Source organism: Urocitellus parryii, chromosome 2 (assembly GCF_045843805.1).
Source record: "Urocitellus parryii isolate mUroPar1 chromosome 2, mUroPar1.hap1, whole genome shotgun sequence".
Lineage (NCBI taxonomy): Eukaryota > Metazoa > Chordata > Mammalia > Rodentia > Sciuridae > Urocitellus > Urocitellus parryii.
This window is the reverse complement of record NC_135532.1, coordinates 186,252,772-186,269,939: the sequence shown is the minus strand read 5'-3', so window position 1 is coordinate 186,269,939 and position 17,168 is coordinate 186,252,772. Positions and strand designations below refer to the sequence as shown.

At 40.2% G+C, this 17,168-nt stretch overlaps 1 protein-coding gene across 2 annotated transcripts in view; it reads right to left on the bottom strand.

Annotated features, from left to right (window-relative positions):
- The window catches only part of Klhl6 (kelch like family member 6), a 59,894-nt gene extending 46,766 nt beyond the window's left edge, over window positions 1–13,128 (bottom strand). Inside the window, exon 1 of one of the 2 annotated variants that reach the window (XM_026389385.2) lies at window positions 12,836–13,128. In XM_026389385.2, the coding sequence (XP_026245170.1) occupies window positions 12,836–13,128 (293 nt within the window). The remainder of the gene's footprint in view (window positions 1–12,835) is intronic. The other variant, XM_077795031.1, reaches the window with a different exon arrangement.
- Window positions 13,129–17,168: the final 4,040 nt, after the last annotated feature.

Here is a 17,168-nt window from a genome sequence, read left to right as displayed (position 1 = left end):
AAAATTTAAATTCCTACAAGAATCACCTACTCTATAGGCGTAGCACATCCGTATCCAGATGATGATACGAGTAACCTGTTAAATCTTCAATGTTCTGAAACATTTTGGATTTTTTAAATGCTCTTTTCAATTTTTCCTGTGAAGGCAATACTTTATCATTCTTCCCTTTTCTAAAGCATGTGATAGCTTCCAAACTCTGTAAGGACTTCCTGCTCAGGCCAGATGCTACTTCATCAGTAACTAAATCTGCAGGAGGAATAGTGAGGTTTTACTCACTTCTAACATTTACAGGGTGTCTGCTGAATGCCAGCCATTGCAGTAGTGCCAAGAACAATGAGACAAATAATGTAGTCACAGCCTTCACATAGGTCACATTTTTCAATCTGTTTCTAGTCTACCCATGGCTGATGGCACCTTTGTGTCACATTCCCATAAGTGAACACAGGACTGCTCATGGTTTGGGGGAGAATAAGAGTGAAAGTGCTAATAATAACTGTCCTCTTGCTTACTAGGATCTCAGAATCCATATCTCTAATGTGACAAGAGTCACAGAATCCCCTAATGCCTGTATAGTTTTCATGGTACCTTAGTATCTATTCTGCATCCTATGCAAGCCTGGTCCATTTTAGGTACATATTATAGACACTTGTCAGTTTCCAGTTGTCCAACATTTGAAAGCCTCCCTAGGTGTAGTGAATTATCCCTCTGAATGAGACACAGTGACAGCAGAAGCCAGTTCCTACTCCAGTAGCTACAAAAGCCTGGTATTGCCTTTCTCAGTTCCTATTCCATCTAAGGCATTAACATGTAAAACTCAGCCCTGGTCAATCAGATAAATCAACTCCAGGCTCTGAACTGGGAGCTAGTGAGTCTAAGAAGCAGGGACAGAGGAGAGAGCCAGTTTTAGCAGAGGCAGCAGAAGCAGTAGCAACCTCCAGTTTTCAGAGAAAGTGATGCAGCAACAGCAGCAACTGCAGCTGTGCAGCTGTGGCCTCCAGGACAGCAGCAGCTGGCGAGTCTTCCCCACACAGTTCAGGGTGGCCTTGGGCTATGGTCCCGGCTGCTGCCTGACCTCCTTTGCACCTGTCTGTTTTTTCATTTTGGTTCTTCAGATTTGTTTGGGGATTGGGGGGGGATTTCCAAGTCCTACTATCATTTACATAAATTCCTCTCCTCAAATAAGCCAGAGTCGATTCCTGTTCACTGAAACTAAGAAATCTGACTTATTACTGTACATAAAATGTTTGCAGACAAATAAATTCACAAATAAATCCATTTTATTATTTGCATTTCATAGCAACTCACCAAGATAAGTAGACATAAACCACTAGCCTGACTGTATTGTAGGTACCATTGCTGAGTCCCAGACAGGCCAAGCAGTCCCTCCAAGATTTACACGGCCAGTAAATGGCAGCACCTGGACTCAACTTCCAGAGTCATGAATTCTTTCACTAGACCAAGTAGTTTCTGGTGCTGGCCCAGTGATGGCCTACAGGATCTTGAGATCTTGTTCTTTCAGAGCGTGTGTTTACCTCACATACCCTGACCCACCCTCTTACTTCTTATTAAACCCTTTGCCATAGATGGGTGTTCTCAGACATGCTGGGTCTTTGTTGCTTTGGGGTCTATTTGCTGAGACCTCAGACAAAAATTGGGATGAATGCTCTGACAGCATCCTGCCCATGTGTGTGTGTACCTGCACAGGGAGGTACTTTTTACATTTTCTCCTCATTTTCAGCTTATGCAGCCCACACTAGGTGCATGGGGGTTAGGGAGACTTAATGGTCTTACACTGGAAAACACCCTACCAGCCACATTTCTGTCCTCTGGGTTCAGATCTGTTTTCCCCATGGAAAAGTCATTCTTCCTATCCAAGTGAGTTCCACTGAAAGTGAAATGGAGACCATGCTATATACTTGTTATCTAACTGTTGAGATTGTAGTTATCTAACTGTTGAGATTGTTATTGTGAGGGTTCAATGAAATCAAAGCAAAGCAAGGTGCCTGACATGTAGTAAGTATTCAAAAAATGTCATCCTTTCATATTCTAAACTCCAAAAAAATACTTAATACAAAGATTATCATGCCACATCATTTATAAAAACAAAATTTTGGAAGCAACTTAAATGTCCACAGAGAGAGAATGATCTTCATATTATGCATCTGGTAGCAAAATAAATAAATAAATGATAATTACAAAACTATGAAATACCATAGGGGAAAAGATCATAATGACGAGAGGGGGACAAAGCAAGATGCAAAACTGTATGAAAACTACATTTACAAATATGTAAAAACATGCACGTGAATAAAAGGTAGACAACACCACAATGAAACCTGTTAGCTTTATGAGAAAGTCCCATAATCCCTTACCCAAAAATCTTATAGCCACATGTGCTCTGGAATTCAGAATTCTTGTATTCAATATTATATAGCACCTCCAGCACAACTTAATTTAATGTGTTAGCATTACAGGAGAGAATATATCAACAGTTGCCATAAGTAGCCTTACTTCAGTTTAGGGCAGGTATCTCCATCAAATGACTACAGTTCAAGTCAGATTTGGTTGTCAAATAAATTATTTTTAAAAAAAATTTTTTCACCTAGCAGCTCTTTGGAAATTTTGGAATTGCAGGAAAGTGATTATAAAGCTCCAATGCTTAAAATATTAACCACCTTATTGATTCTGGTCCACAATATTGGGAAATATTAAAAGTATAAAATACAGGACATGACACTGGTAATGTACCTACAATGACGGCCATAGTCCTCAACGCTTTCACCATTTGCCAGATTCTTAAATTCAGACTCAGCCTTGACTCATTCCTGTTTTCTTCACTTACTCTATCACCTAGACTTGCTGGCTCCTCTATAGACACCTAACACTATTATGGAGAAAGAGTTAAAGATTACAACATGGAAACATAGCCTACAAGTAGCCTCTTGCCCCACTCTCTGCCTTCCAGTCACTGGTTAATAAGTAATAATGATAACAAATGCATGGACTGTACCCACAATTCCCTTCTCATTCCTGACTTTATGCTTGATTGTTGTAGCTTGTGGGCTAAATCTCCTCAGGATAAGCTCGGGGAATGAGACCCAGAGACTGAGGTACACAGCAGGGGTCAGAATCCAGGCAAAGACTTCAGGCATCAGCAGCAACAAGAGAGTTTGCTGTGGATTCAGTCTCAGCCTGACAGCTTTTATACACCTATAGAAAGGGCCAGTCATCCTATGGGACTGAGGTAAGCCTTGTAACAGCTTCCTTAACACTATTACATCCCATTCTGACACCCACAGACCACTGTCACATATTATGCCATATTCTGTAGTGATATGAGCCCCCCAAGTTGTGAGAAGCCCTGTTTTAGATGGAAGCCCTTCACGAGGTAGGACTCAAAGCGCAGCACACACAACCCCTTCCAGTGACTGATTTGGGATCTGTCCAAAGGCATAACACAAATGGCAGCTTTATTGTGAACTTATAATAGACATTAGTAGTTTCATAAAATAAAGAATATATTAGAGATGTTAAATCTATACTTCCCCAAATTTTCTGCCATAAAAATATTTGGACATCTTGCCATTTGGCTGTTTGACATTTAAATGTATATAGGCTAATTTTTAAGATTTAATCTCTTTCACCCTTTTCTCAATCTCAACCAAACATTTTTCCCCCCAACTTCCTCATTCCTACCAAGACTTTTAAATAGACTTCCAAAAGGAAATACATTGTCTGAGTTACTAATGTACTCCCTATTTGGTTAACATGTTCCCACCCACTAGTCTCCTGGTATCACAAATAAATTCTTGAAATTGCTTCTCTATGTGTTTGTTTGGGTTTAGGGACAGTTTGTGGCAGAAACAATGGGATACTTGGTAGCCAAAAAGGTTTTCTTCCTCATATAAAAAGTATCACAAAGCATTGGTTTCATTATCTCTTTAGCTAACAGAAATCTAACTAGTCACAGAGTAATAAGAGCTATTGCCATATGCATCCTCTGCATTTTGCTTAGTTCTTTACGAGTAGCAGGTCTTTGCAAAAATCACCAATTATCACATGTAAGAGAGCAAGAAGAGCTAGGCATGGTGGCACACACCTGTATCCTAGCTATTCTGGAGCCTAAGGCAGGCCGATCACAAACTTCAGGCCAGCCTGGACGACTTAGAAAGACCTTGTCTTAAGATAAAAAAAAAAAAAAAGTTTTAAGGGACATAGATAGAACATTTGCCCCTGGTTGATTCAATTCCCAGTACAATTGGGGTGGGGGGAGGGGGGACAAAGCAATACTCTGCCTTCCACTAGCTCATGACCTTGGGCAAGTTACTTAACCACTCAGGATCTCAGCTTCTGCTTCTGTAAAGTGGGGATGATAACAACACTTTGAAGTAAATATTGTAAAGATTAAACAAGATACTGTTATAAAGCACTTAGGTGCAATGCCTGATACCAAAAATAAAGCCCAGTGCATTGGGGACAGAATGACAGCTAGTTTTATCAGTACCTCCTCTGAGAGTCACAGAAGACTAGACATAGAGCTGAGCCTGGAATGAATTCTACTTCTTGCCATCTCAGAATTCCTCCTGAGAACTGGGAAGGTAAAAAATTCAGAGAAGATCCATATGGAAGAAGCTGAAACCAAAGTGCCACTAAGACATCCTGAGCTAGTCTTCTCCAGAGAACCCCAGAAAACTCTGGTATGCATGACCACCTTAGAAGATAAAGGTGGGATGTGAGGAGGGTCAGAATAGGACCAAACACAGGCACTGGTTGAGATTCTATATAAAGAAGCAGTTTCATCTCGCTGCGCTCAGATCACCATCCCTACCATTCCTGTCAAAGGAACAATCACTTAAGGACACACAAGGTTTGTTCTGGAGAAATTTAACCAATTCATGGACACCTGGCACAACCTGTGCCCCCAAGCACAGAGGAGGGAGGGGAACTAGCAACAGGAGAATTAAATATACATCTAAAACCCAAAAAGTGATATACCCTGTCTTCTTCTTTTCCCAGAAAGCAAACAACGAATCTTATATCTTCCTAGGTAGGAATATGGAGATTCTTTCCTTAGAAAGTTGGTACAAGGAGCAAAAACCTTTAATACTAATATCTGGAAATTCCCAACAAAAAGTGTGCTCAATACCATGACTCCAGAACAAAGCCTCACCCCACCCCATCCTAGCATCCACTAGCTTTTTAGTGCTTCACTCTTCACTTGTAAGTATGAATTGATATCTAAAGATCACTAGATATTTGAATATATATTTGAATATAGCCTTTGAAATAAAAGACAGAGACTAAAAAGAAAAAACAGAAATGTAGAACCATCACAAGGAACTGAAGAAAAGTATTTATATATATATCAAAGAGATTAAGGAAAATACAATCCACATTAAAACAAGAACAGGATGTTGTCAAAAGCAACACTTCAGGGGCTGGGGATGTGGCTCAAGCGGTAGCGCGCTCGCCTGGTAGCGCAGCCCGGGTTCGATCCTCAGCACCACATACAAACAAAGATGTTGTGTCTGCTGAAAAGTGAAAAATAAATATTAAAATTCTCTCTCTCTCTCTCTCTCTCTCTCTCTCTCTCTCTCTCTCTCTCTCTCTCTCTCTCTTTAAAAAAAAAAGCAACACTTCATAAATAAGAAAGGGCCCTTGGAAATTAAAACTGAAATCCCAGCAGGTGGGAAGATAAATTTGAGAAATATAACTAGAGAAAGTAAAATAAAAAGATAAGATGATGAAAAATAGAAAGTAGAGGAAAAAAAGAGAAGAAAGCTAGAGGATTAGGAATCTATATCAACTGAACAGGTGACCCAAAACTAGAGAATAAAGAAAAAGTGGACAGATAATTACTATAGAAAACCCAAGAAAATTTCTTAGAACTAGATGATATAAGTCTTCAAGTTAAAAGGTGCCATTAAATCCATATCAAAGTGGTTGGAGGAAAATACCTGGAGAGAGAGAGACAAACACATAAAACATAACCATGAAACAAGGAAGCACTGAGGATGGAAATGTATTCCATGTATGTATAATTATGTCAGGATGATATTATGTACAATTATAATAAAAACATTTTTAAGAGAAAATCCTATTTTCTAAATTTTTTAGAATTTTTTTAAAAATTGATTTTTTAAAATCCTAAAAATTTCCTAGAGAGAAAAAAGGATCACAGACAAAAGATCAGAAATCAGAAGAGCATCAAACCTCTTCATAGCAATAAAGGAATCCAGAGACAATGTAGCAATACTTTCAAAATCTGGAAGGACAATTATTTTCAAGAATTCTCAGTGGTACACGTCTCTAATCCCAGGGCCTTGGGAGGCTAAGACAGGAGGATCCAAGTTCAAGGCCAGCCTTAGCAATTTAGTCAGACCCATAGTAGCTTAGTAAGATCCTCAGCAACTTAGTGGGCCCTATCTCAAAATAAAAAATAAACCGGACTGGAGATATAGCTCAGTGGTAAAGCTCCCCTGGGTTCAATCCCCAGCACCAAAAAAAAAAAAAATCTATATCTTAGAATATTAATTTCATATAGCTACTGTAACAAACTACTGAAAAACTGTAAGCATTGTGGCTTTTTTCCCCCCAAGTCCTGGGGATTGAACCCAGGGCCTCACATATGCTAGGATCCTAGGTGAGTGCTCTACCACTGAGTTACATTCCCAGTCCCAATTCTGTTGCTTTTGAAAAAACAAAAATTATGGTTTTGCAGTACAGGCAATCAGAAATGCAAAATGGGTTTCACTGAGCCCAAACCCAGGGATCAGCAGAACCATGTTGCCTGTGGAGGCTAAAGGAGAGAATCTGCTTTCTTGCTCATTTCTTCTTCTAGAAGTTATCAACATTCCTTGAGCCCTTCTTGCATCTTCAAAGCCAATCACTCCAACCTTTGCTCCCACTGCTATGGCCCCTCACTCCGACTCTGATCCTCCTGCCTCCCTCTAGTAAGGATTGGTTATTACATTGAGCCCAGCCAGACAATCGAGGATGATCTTCTCATCTCGAGATCCTTAGGATGATCTTCTCATCTTGAGATCCTTAACTTAATCACATCTGCAAAGTGCCTTTTGCCTTTTAAAGTAGCATATTCACAGTTCCAGGATTAGACATAGATGTCTTTGGAGAACCATTATCAAACTCTGTATCAAGTGAATAGAGATATTTTCAACATGCAAAGCCTGGAAAATTTACCTTCCATACATCCTTTCTTAAGAAGTTATTGGAGGATATGTTTCATCAGAGTAAGAAGGAGAGAAGAGAGGGGGATGAAGAGAGAGAGGCTCTATATGACGAATCAGAGAGTCAGAGAGAGTTTGGGGGATGGTGGGAAGCAGCTGGGCAATAGCTGTGCTGCAAGTCCAGAAAACATGTGTTGGATATGAGAACTTGGGGTGGGGTGAGGTTGGAACTGGTAGGTTCTTAAAGAGCATGATGAGAGACTATGAGAAAAAGACACTTCAAAAACTAAGCAAATGAAAATGAAAAAAAAAACTAAGCAAATGGAAAAAGGAATGGATTTTTTTTTCTTTTTGTGGTACTGGGTATCAAATCCAGGGTCTTGCAAATACTGGGCAAGTACCCTACCACTAAGCTGCATCCCTAGCCCAGGAGTGGACTAGTAACTTCAGACAAAACAAAAATGTTTACAAGGGGCTGGGGCTGGGGCTCAGAGGAAGAGCACTTGCCCAGCATGCACTGGGTTGGATCCTCACCAGCATATGAAAATAAAATAAAGGTATTGTGTCCACCTACAACTAAAAAATAAATGTTTTTTTTAAAAAAAAGTTTACAAAGAAGGAAATATATTGTATTTTTTGGCTCCACAGGAAATACTATATTCACGAACATGATCATGTAAACTCAACAGAGATTCAGCAAAAAGTTTACAATGACATTATGTTAAAAGACAACAGAGAAGACTGGGGTTGTGGCTCCGTGGTAGAGCACTTGCCTAGCACTTGTGAAGTACTGGGTTATTGAAAAAATAAACAAATAAAATAAAGTTTAAAAAAAAGAGAGAGAGATTGGGGAGTGTATGGTAAGGGAGTTAGGTATAAATGCTATGTTCTTATCTGAAATAAACAAATGATATCTAATATTGAGAAATCAAGAAATAGCATAAGTATATTTTAATAGAAATATAGAGATAAGCCAAGCCCAGTGGCCTGTTGACACATGCCCATAATCCAGCGGCTTGAGAGGCTGAGGCAGAATTGCAAGTTCAAAACAAGTCTCAGCAACCTAGCAAGGCCCTAAGCAATTTAGAAGACCCTGTCTCAAAATAAAAAATTAAAAAAGGGCTGGGGATGTGGTTCAGTTGTTAAGCGCCCCTGGGTTCAATCCCTGACACCAGGGGGGAAAAAAAAGAGAAAGAGAAAAAGAGAGAGAGAAGAAAGAAATATAGAGATAAAATAGAAAAAAAAAGAAGTTGAAAATGGTGGCCTCTGGTGAGCAAAACTGAAGGATAGAGGTAGTGAGGAAGAATTTTTGTTTTTCATAATTCTATTTGACTTTTTGTTAACTATTTGCATATCTTTGATAAAAAATGAATTTTAATTTTTTTTTTTTTTTTATAATTCACCATTTTTTTTTTATTGTTGGTCATTCAAAACATTACATAGTTCTTAATACATCATATTTCACAGTTTGATTCAAGTGGGTTATGAACTCCCAATTTTACCCCGTATAAAGATTGCTGTATCACATCAGTTACCCTTCCATTGATTGACATATTGCCTTTCTAGTGTCTGATGTATTCTGCTGTCTGTCTTATTCTCTACTATCCCCCCTCCCCTCCCCTCCCCTCCCCTCCCCTTTTCTCTCTCTACCCCTTCTACTGTAAATCATTTCTTCCATTTGTATTAACTTGTCTTACCCCTCCTTTCCTCTTATATGTCATTTTTGTATAACCCTGAGGATCGCCTTCCATTACCATGCGATTTCCCTTCTCACTCCCTTTCCCTCCCACCTCTCATCCCTGTTTAATGTAAATCTTCTTCTCAAGCTCTTCGTCCCTACCCTGTCCTTGTTTACTCCCCTTATATCAAAGGAGTCATTTGGTATTTGTTTTTTAAAGATTGACTAGCTTCACTTAGCATAATCTGCTCTAATGCCATCCATTTCCCTCCAAATTCTATGATTTTGTCATTTTTTAATGCAGAATAATACTCCATAGTATATAAATGCCACATTTTTTTTATCCATTCATCTATTGAAGGGCATCTAGGCTGGTTCCACAGTCTTGCTATCGTGAATTGAGCTGCTATGAACATCGATGTTGCAGTGTCCCTGTAGCATGCTCTTGTTAGGGCTTTAGGGAATAGACCGAGAAGGGGAATAGCTGGGTCGAATGGTGGTTCCATTCCCAGCTTTCCGAGAAATCTCCATAGTGCTTTCCAAATTGGCTGCACTAATTTGCAGTCCCACCAGCAATGAACAAGAGTGCCCTTTTCCCCGCATCCTCTCCAGCACTTATTGTTGTTTGACTTCCTAATGGCTGCCAGTCTTACTGGAGTGAGATGGTATCTTAGGGTAGTTTTGATTTGCATTTCTCTGACTGCTAGCGATGGTGAGCATTTTTTCATGTACTTGTTGATTGATTGTATGTCCTCCTCTGAGAAGTGTCTGTTCAGGTCCTTGGCCCATTTATTGATTGGGTTATTTGTTATCTTATTGTCTAATTTTTTGAGTTCTTTGTATATTCTGGTTATTAGGGCTCTATCTGAAGTGTGTGGAGAAATTTTAATTTTTAAAAGTAAACATGATAATTTGAAAGATAATATAAAAACACAGTTCACAAAAGAAGAACTTCAGATCACCCTGAAACACATGACCTTATTAAAATAAGAGATATGCAAAAATAAAACTAAATTGAGATATTCATTTTCATCTATCAACTGGCAAAAATTCAACGGTTTAACAGAAAGACAAATACCATGTGATCTCACTTAAATGTGGAACCTAAAACGATTGAACTGATAGAAGCAGAAAATAGAATGATGGATGGCAGAGCTGGGGCTGAAGAACTTGGGGTGATGATAATCAAAAGGTACAAAAGCTCAGTTCAATGTTCTTGTTGCAAAAGATGTTAAATGTTGAGGTGATGATGGGTTGATTGGCTTGACTTGGTCATTCTTTGTTGTATTAAAAAATCATAACATCTCTTATATCCTGTAAATATATACAGCTCTAAGTTGTCAGTGTATAATACAAAAGTTCAACAGTTTGATACTACTCTCTTTTGGTAAAGTCATGGAGAATGTAAAGTGATTCAACCTGTCTCCGACAGAAGTTGGCCAAATCTCTTATGACTGCAGATGCATTTAACTTAGCAACCATCTTCCAGAAGTGCATCCCCAGATACACTTGCGCACATATGAAATGGCACATGCATAAGAGTATTCATTACAACATTGTCCACAGCAGCAAGAGATTCCAAACCAAATATCTGTCAGTGTAGGACTGGTTAAGTAAACTATAGTCAGCCATTTAGAGCAAAGTGTTTATTTTCTCAAAGAAACAAAAGGGGAAAAGCCTATATAATTTTACAGCCAGCTTCCAAACCCTCCCAAAGCACAGAAGGCTGTGTGGGGAGCCTCTTTGGCCTTCTTAAGTCTGAATATAAGAAGAACCCAGCTCCAGATGATTTTCAAAACCTTAGAAACAGCAGGAGAGGCAGGGAGGCAGTGTCAGACTCAATTTCAGTCTTCTTTCCAAAACCTAACTTGGCTACTTTCTTATTAAGCTCCTCCTCTGTAAGATGGGGATGAAATCCCTACCTTGCTGCATTGTTGTTCCCATTAAATGGGTTAGTGTATGAGACACTGGTGGTACAGGGCCGGCCTACACAAAAGTTCAACAAAAAGAAGCCATTACTAATAGTAGTACTGAAAAAAGAATCCTGTCTCCAGATCTGTGTTCATTACAGAAGAAAAGCCACATTGGAAATCCCTAGATCTAAAGTCACTGTTCTGAAGATTAGAAGGCATTTCCCCTCATGACCAGACAGTTTGGGAAAAACTTTGCATACATGGAGAGATAAGTTCATCCCTGTGTGCCTCCAACTTCTCATTGCCACCACCTCCTCTGAGGACTGGCAGAGACTTGCCCTAAGTGTCCTCGATCAACAGGGCTGGAAGGATCTGAGCCCAGTCACCTTCTGTTTAGCAGAATAAAACCCAAGGACTAGAAGAGAGCAGTGATGTGCCGAGGGCACACAGCCAGTGGTCCTGTCCCATAGGCTGACCCATTAACAAAATTACTAATCAGGTATACATTTTATTTTAGCATTTTCCCAGTGACTCAAAACAGAAAGAATGACTCTAAAACAAGTACCCAGGGCATTGAGCAAAATTAGCTTTCATTCACCCCCAGAAGGTCTGTGATCAATTGTGAAAGCAAGTGATTGATACTATTGGATTATCTATGTCAACGCATTTTTATGGTTATGACTGCACTCTACTTTCTAGGCTTCCTGTGAAAAGAAGCCCAAAACTTGCATTAAAAACCAGGACCTCTAGAATGTACAGATTCCCTGCTGCAATAATGACCAGATATAAAATGTTGGGTTTCTATTTCCTCATCTGTAAAAGGGGACATCAGTTATCTCCATCATACCACTACAAAAATAAATTCAGATAAATATGTCTACCGGGTGCATAACAGGCATGAATTTCCACAAACTCAAGATTATCTCCTTACCTTATCAACATACAGGAGCTACTCTATCCCACAACAACCAGCCAATTCTGCTCTTTGAATTCCAGAGAGACATTTTTTTCCCCTAAGTACCTCAAAAAAATAAAAACATAAAACGCCTTCCAGGATACTTGATTTCCTCAGCCAGAGTTAAAAAGAATCTTGATAAGCAAAATGATAAAGGTATTTCTTTTTCACATTCCCAAAATACCTTCTGCATTCACATTGTCTTCCTGGACTGGTTCCCTGCCTGAGTCCCTGTTCACATGGACAATGCTGGATCCAGCTGTGTTCACTGGGTTCTTGATTCTCCCACTTTCCTACTGCAGGGATTTACTCATGGTAAACCCTCAAAAAGTAATTCTTAGCAGAATAAAGCAGAATGGGGTGAAGAATTTCAATGAAGATACATGAGAGTCCACCATATGCCAGGCACTCTGTCAGACTCTTTTCACTCTCGTGTTTAAATATTGCAAGAATCCTGAGAGGTAATCATCATTGTCCTCATCTGACAGGTGACAAATTCAGAACATTAAGAGACTCCCCTCCTTCTAGTCTCATGGTCAAGAGGAGATCAAATGGAATGGAACCCAGGTCTCCTGACACCAGGTCCTCCCACTGTTGAGACCACAGATCTGTTGGAACCAGAACCTTTTGCTCTAAATTTCCCACTACCTCCTGCATACACCCAAAGGCCCTTAACTTTGAGCAAGTCACTCACTCGCTAACTTCAAAAGAGAGGCCACATCCTTTTTCTCTATTTCTGTTGATGAATAAAGACATCATTATTTTTCCAACATGTTAGTCAGAACAAAGACAGGGTAAAAAATCCCCATGACTTAAGTCATATCCCATCCTTTGGAACAAGGACATACATATACACAGAAAGTTCACAATTATATATAAACATGCTTTTAAATGATGCCAGTCTCTCTCAAAATGTGGCCTACATCCTAAAATCTAAAGTTCAATACCTCCTTTTCTGGTACTTTTAAGTAGACACACAAACCTCAATAGATGTATATAAACCATAAATGTGAAAGCAAACTAGCTAGCTTGGGCTTTCACATCAACACTGATTTTCTTTGCAACCTGCACCCAGATTGGCTCTGGTTCCAGGCGCGCTGACCTGAAGTAGTTGCTGGCCGCAGCAAGAACCACGCGGTGGCAGGAGAATTCCTGAATGTCCACACACAAGATGACATCTGTCAGAGCGTTTTCCACTCGGAGGGTCTCCAGGCCACTCTGAAGAATTAAGGACAGTCCTGAGTCGTCAAATTTCACCTTCTCCCCATTTAAGATTTCTACCAATTCTCCACTTTTCTGGGAGGGCTCTTCTGTAGAGGGTGCCAGGGGCCCTTCCAAACTCTTCTCTACCACGTCGCCCATGGTCCAGGATTCCCTTTGTCCCGCCATGGACATCCTGACTGAAGGAGCGCCCAAGTTTCAGGCAGGTCACATTGCAGAAGCTGAGCGGATTTCCTGTGCAGGGCCCTCCACTTATCACCAGCTGTCACACGCACATAACAGGAAGTCTCGCACTTTCTCATCCTGTTACTACAAACGCCAGCAACTCCCTATTCTTCTTCTTTCTGTGAATTATCACAGACTTAGAAATTACTTAGAGTGGGCGTGTAGGAGGGAACTCTAGGGGAGAAGGGGTGGCTTCTCAGAGTCTCCCACTCTCCAGAAGTGGTTATTTTGGTTCATCTCCCACCTCACATCCGTGAGCAGGAAGCTCTGGTTATTTACATTTGTATTCCGTGTGCTTTGAGAAATCCCACCTATCTCTAACTTTCCTGATGCTGCTGGCCCTACGCATCTTGGGTATTCACCTTCCTCCCTGCTCTAGAAAAACGTCATTAATGTCTCCCACCCAAAACACACGTCTGTTGTTTTGAATATAATTCTATGGGAAGAAAAGAAATCATTTCCAGAAACTCCATCCCCAGGGTCTTCTCTTAGAAAACTAGTTAGAGTAGTTTGACACCTGATGACCCTAGCAAGTCTTAAATTGGCCCCATCTCACCCAACAGCAACAGACTATGTCTCTAAAGGTCATAAAGTATGTTTGTTATCTCTGTAGGTCTCTATTACTTAGCAATAGCTATCATTTGAAATATCACTATATCCTAGGGAATTTATAGGACTAAGTATATCTTAACCCATATAGTAATTCAGTGGGGCAGATATGAATTTCCTCATTTTATAACTAAGGAAACTGAAGCTTAGATCAAATGAGTATCAGGGTTCCAACACCCCTGTTTGGCTCCAATGCCTCTGTTTCCTACACCACCATTAGCTACCAGGGCTGAAATATCCTGTTGGCCCTGACTCCTCTGTTTCCCATAGATGGAACTGTAGGGCTTGCCATGGCTGCAACAGTCCACAGCACCTCAACAAAGTTCTACTCCTGCTTTCATCCACCCTCGGGCAGTTGGGAATATTGCCAGTCTTCCTGATGGATAAGAGTCCATCCCTTCCCACAGTCAGAGGTATTCGAAGTCCTCTCCAGGAGATCCAGTCCTGCCTGGCTCTCTTTTATGGATCCCTGCTCCTAACATCAGGGTCTTGATATTCCTCCAAACTTTATTCTTTATCCTATGTTCTCTCAATGAAGATGCTTTGGGCTTCAGTAACAAAATAGCCTATCCAAAGAGGTTTAAATACTAGGAATTTCATAGTAAAAGAAGGCAAAAGCAATGAGTCCCAAGTTTGATTCAGCATCTCAGCGCAAAAGGACACAAGATTTTTCCATCTTTCTACTTCCTTACTCTCATCCTATGAAGATGTCCCCTTAGTGTCACATAATAGTTTCCACAGTGCCAAACATCATGTCTTCACAAAATCCCAATCCAAAATCAGGAAGAAAAATCAGGCAGGCCTTGTCTCCTCCATCTCTTTTTACCAAAGGAAAAGATTTCTTAAGATCTCCATCAGACTTCTGGACTGCTTGGCCACTCCAAATCAATCTAAGAAATACAGAAGGATTATGGCTATTGGAAGGGACTAGATATTATTCATCTCCTGGTACTAGACCACCTTTTCCAAGATTGAGGAACAACCATCTGATAGCTCAACAAAATCGGATCCCAATGACACATAGAAGGGGAAGGAGCCACCCCCTGTGCCTCCACAGAGCACACACAACCCTCTCTTGTCCTCTGGGTCTTGACCAGGAGACTCGACTTCCACCTACCTGATTCTAATTCCATCCTCCAGGAGGGGTGAGGACAGCACACAACCCATCCCTCTCATACCTTATCTCTTGGAACCTCTCAAATTATAAACAACATTGGCCACACTCCACTCCACACATCTCAAATAAAGAATAAACTTGATTCCTCATTCATGACAGAGCTGTTTACCAAATTCCCTTAGTATTTTTTATGTTCCTTCCTCCAACATGAGCAGATTCTGTTTCCTTACATTCCCCTTCCATTTTCCTCTAAGCAAGCACATACAGAGATATACTAAGGGCATGATTATATCTATTATATCTATTATATCTATTATATCTATTATATCAATGGTAAAAAATAAATTAAAAATAAAACACAATCAGTTTGGCATTTATGTCAACATGGATGTACTCTGAGATTCAGCATGGCCTAGTAAATGTTCTTCATGGGTACAAATTCTGTCCTATGGAAATTTTACTTCCCTACAGGGCAACAAAACACACAAGTTATTGGCAAAAACTTTACTAGTGAGAAAATAATTGTATCTTGCTAGGCTAGTTGGCTCTATAATCTCACATAAAATAGATTCTGTTCCCACAGAAGTGGGATGCTTCAAAGAAAAATCTTTATCCCAAAGTCACGATTGCATATTCTGACTCTAGCCAGTTGTCTCCTTTAACATAAATTATAGTGATAAATGAAAGTTTTAAGTCAGGTACAGAGGAAGAGTCATTGTCTTCCCACATTGATTTATTGCTGCTAAGACTATCATTTATGGACATTAACTATGTTCCAGGGACTATAATAAGCACTTTTTATGGTTTTGCTATGAGCCTTCCCCTGTGTTTCTGCAGGAATATTCAGAGGTAAAATGATTGAATTATGAGAGCTGTATCTTAATCAGACCATCCTAGTTTGAATGGACTGAGTGATCACTGTTGGCAGATGGGGCATGGCTGGAGGAGGTGAGTCATTGGGAGAATGCCTTTGAAGACCCTGAGGACTCTCTCTCTCTCTCTCTCTCTCTCTCTCTCTCTCTCTCTCTCTCTCTCTCTCTCCTCTCCTCTCCTCTCCTCTCCTCTCTCTCTCTCTCTCTTTCCTCCCCTCCTCCTGACCAAGTCATGAGCTGAGCAGCTTCTTTCTTCCTCTGGGCCTTTATCCCATAATATTCTGCCTTACCTTGAGCCCCAGCAATGGAGTCAGCTGTCTATGAATTGAGACCTCTGAAACCATGAGCCCCAAATAAACCTTTCTTCCTGAAAGTTGTTCTTGTACTTTGGTCACAACACTGAAAAGTTAGCTAAAACACACTTTATGAACTTTAATGTACTCAATCTTCCCACTAAACCAGTGCAGTTCAGTACTCTATTCTCCACTTAAAAGTCATGAAAGTGAATAAGGTCACACAATTGTATTACCCACCATGGTGCCATGCTGTATCCCCTCTGCCCATCCTGAAGGTCACCCCCAAAAATTCACCCACACACACATACAAAGCATCACTCTGCCTCATCTACAAGTGCATGCCAGCTCACCAGAAATGCTAGAGAGTTACAACTCCCAAGAATGACCTTCAACCAAGGGCCAGGATTGTATAGACAGATACACTCCCTCCCTTGTCCCTTGGTGGTTCAATACTGAAGTATATTCTACACCATCTCTCAGAGTATCCCCAGAGCATTGAATTCTAATTGTCCATGGTGTAACTCACTCATCCTCTAAGAGTTTTCCTCTGTCTCATCTATCCCCACCTTGTCACCATGTTATGGTTTAGATATGAAGTGTCCCCCAAAAGTTCATGTGTGACACAATATCTAAGAGAGACTTTCATAACACCCTTTATCTGATGCCCTCTACCTGACCTGGAAATTGAGCCTGCCTATGTGTGTCAAAGTGATTTAGATTCACCAGACAAGTATAGGATATCTTGTTCTTACTTCCTCAAAGAACAAAGTTTTTGATATTCTGTGATAGTTAGAAAACAGTTTTCTTGAAAAAGAATGTCCTTATGTACTTCATAGTTGAAAGGGATCATTTGGAGAAATAAATATTTATCTAATTATTATAGCACAAAACCAAGTGATAACTTGACTCCTCATTTGTGCTTCACCTGGCTGGTCATGCTAGGTAACCTCACCAGTTCCATGGCTTTAAATGCCACCTATATGTTGACCGTGCCCAAACTTGTTCCTTGACCTTGGCGGCTCCCTGAATTCCATACTTATATACCCAACTGCCTCCTTAACAACTATACTTGAGGTCTAACAGTTGGGGCACCCT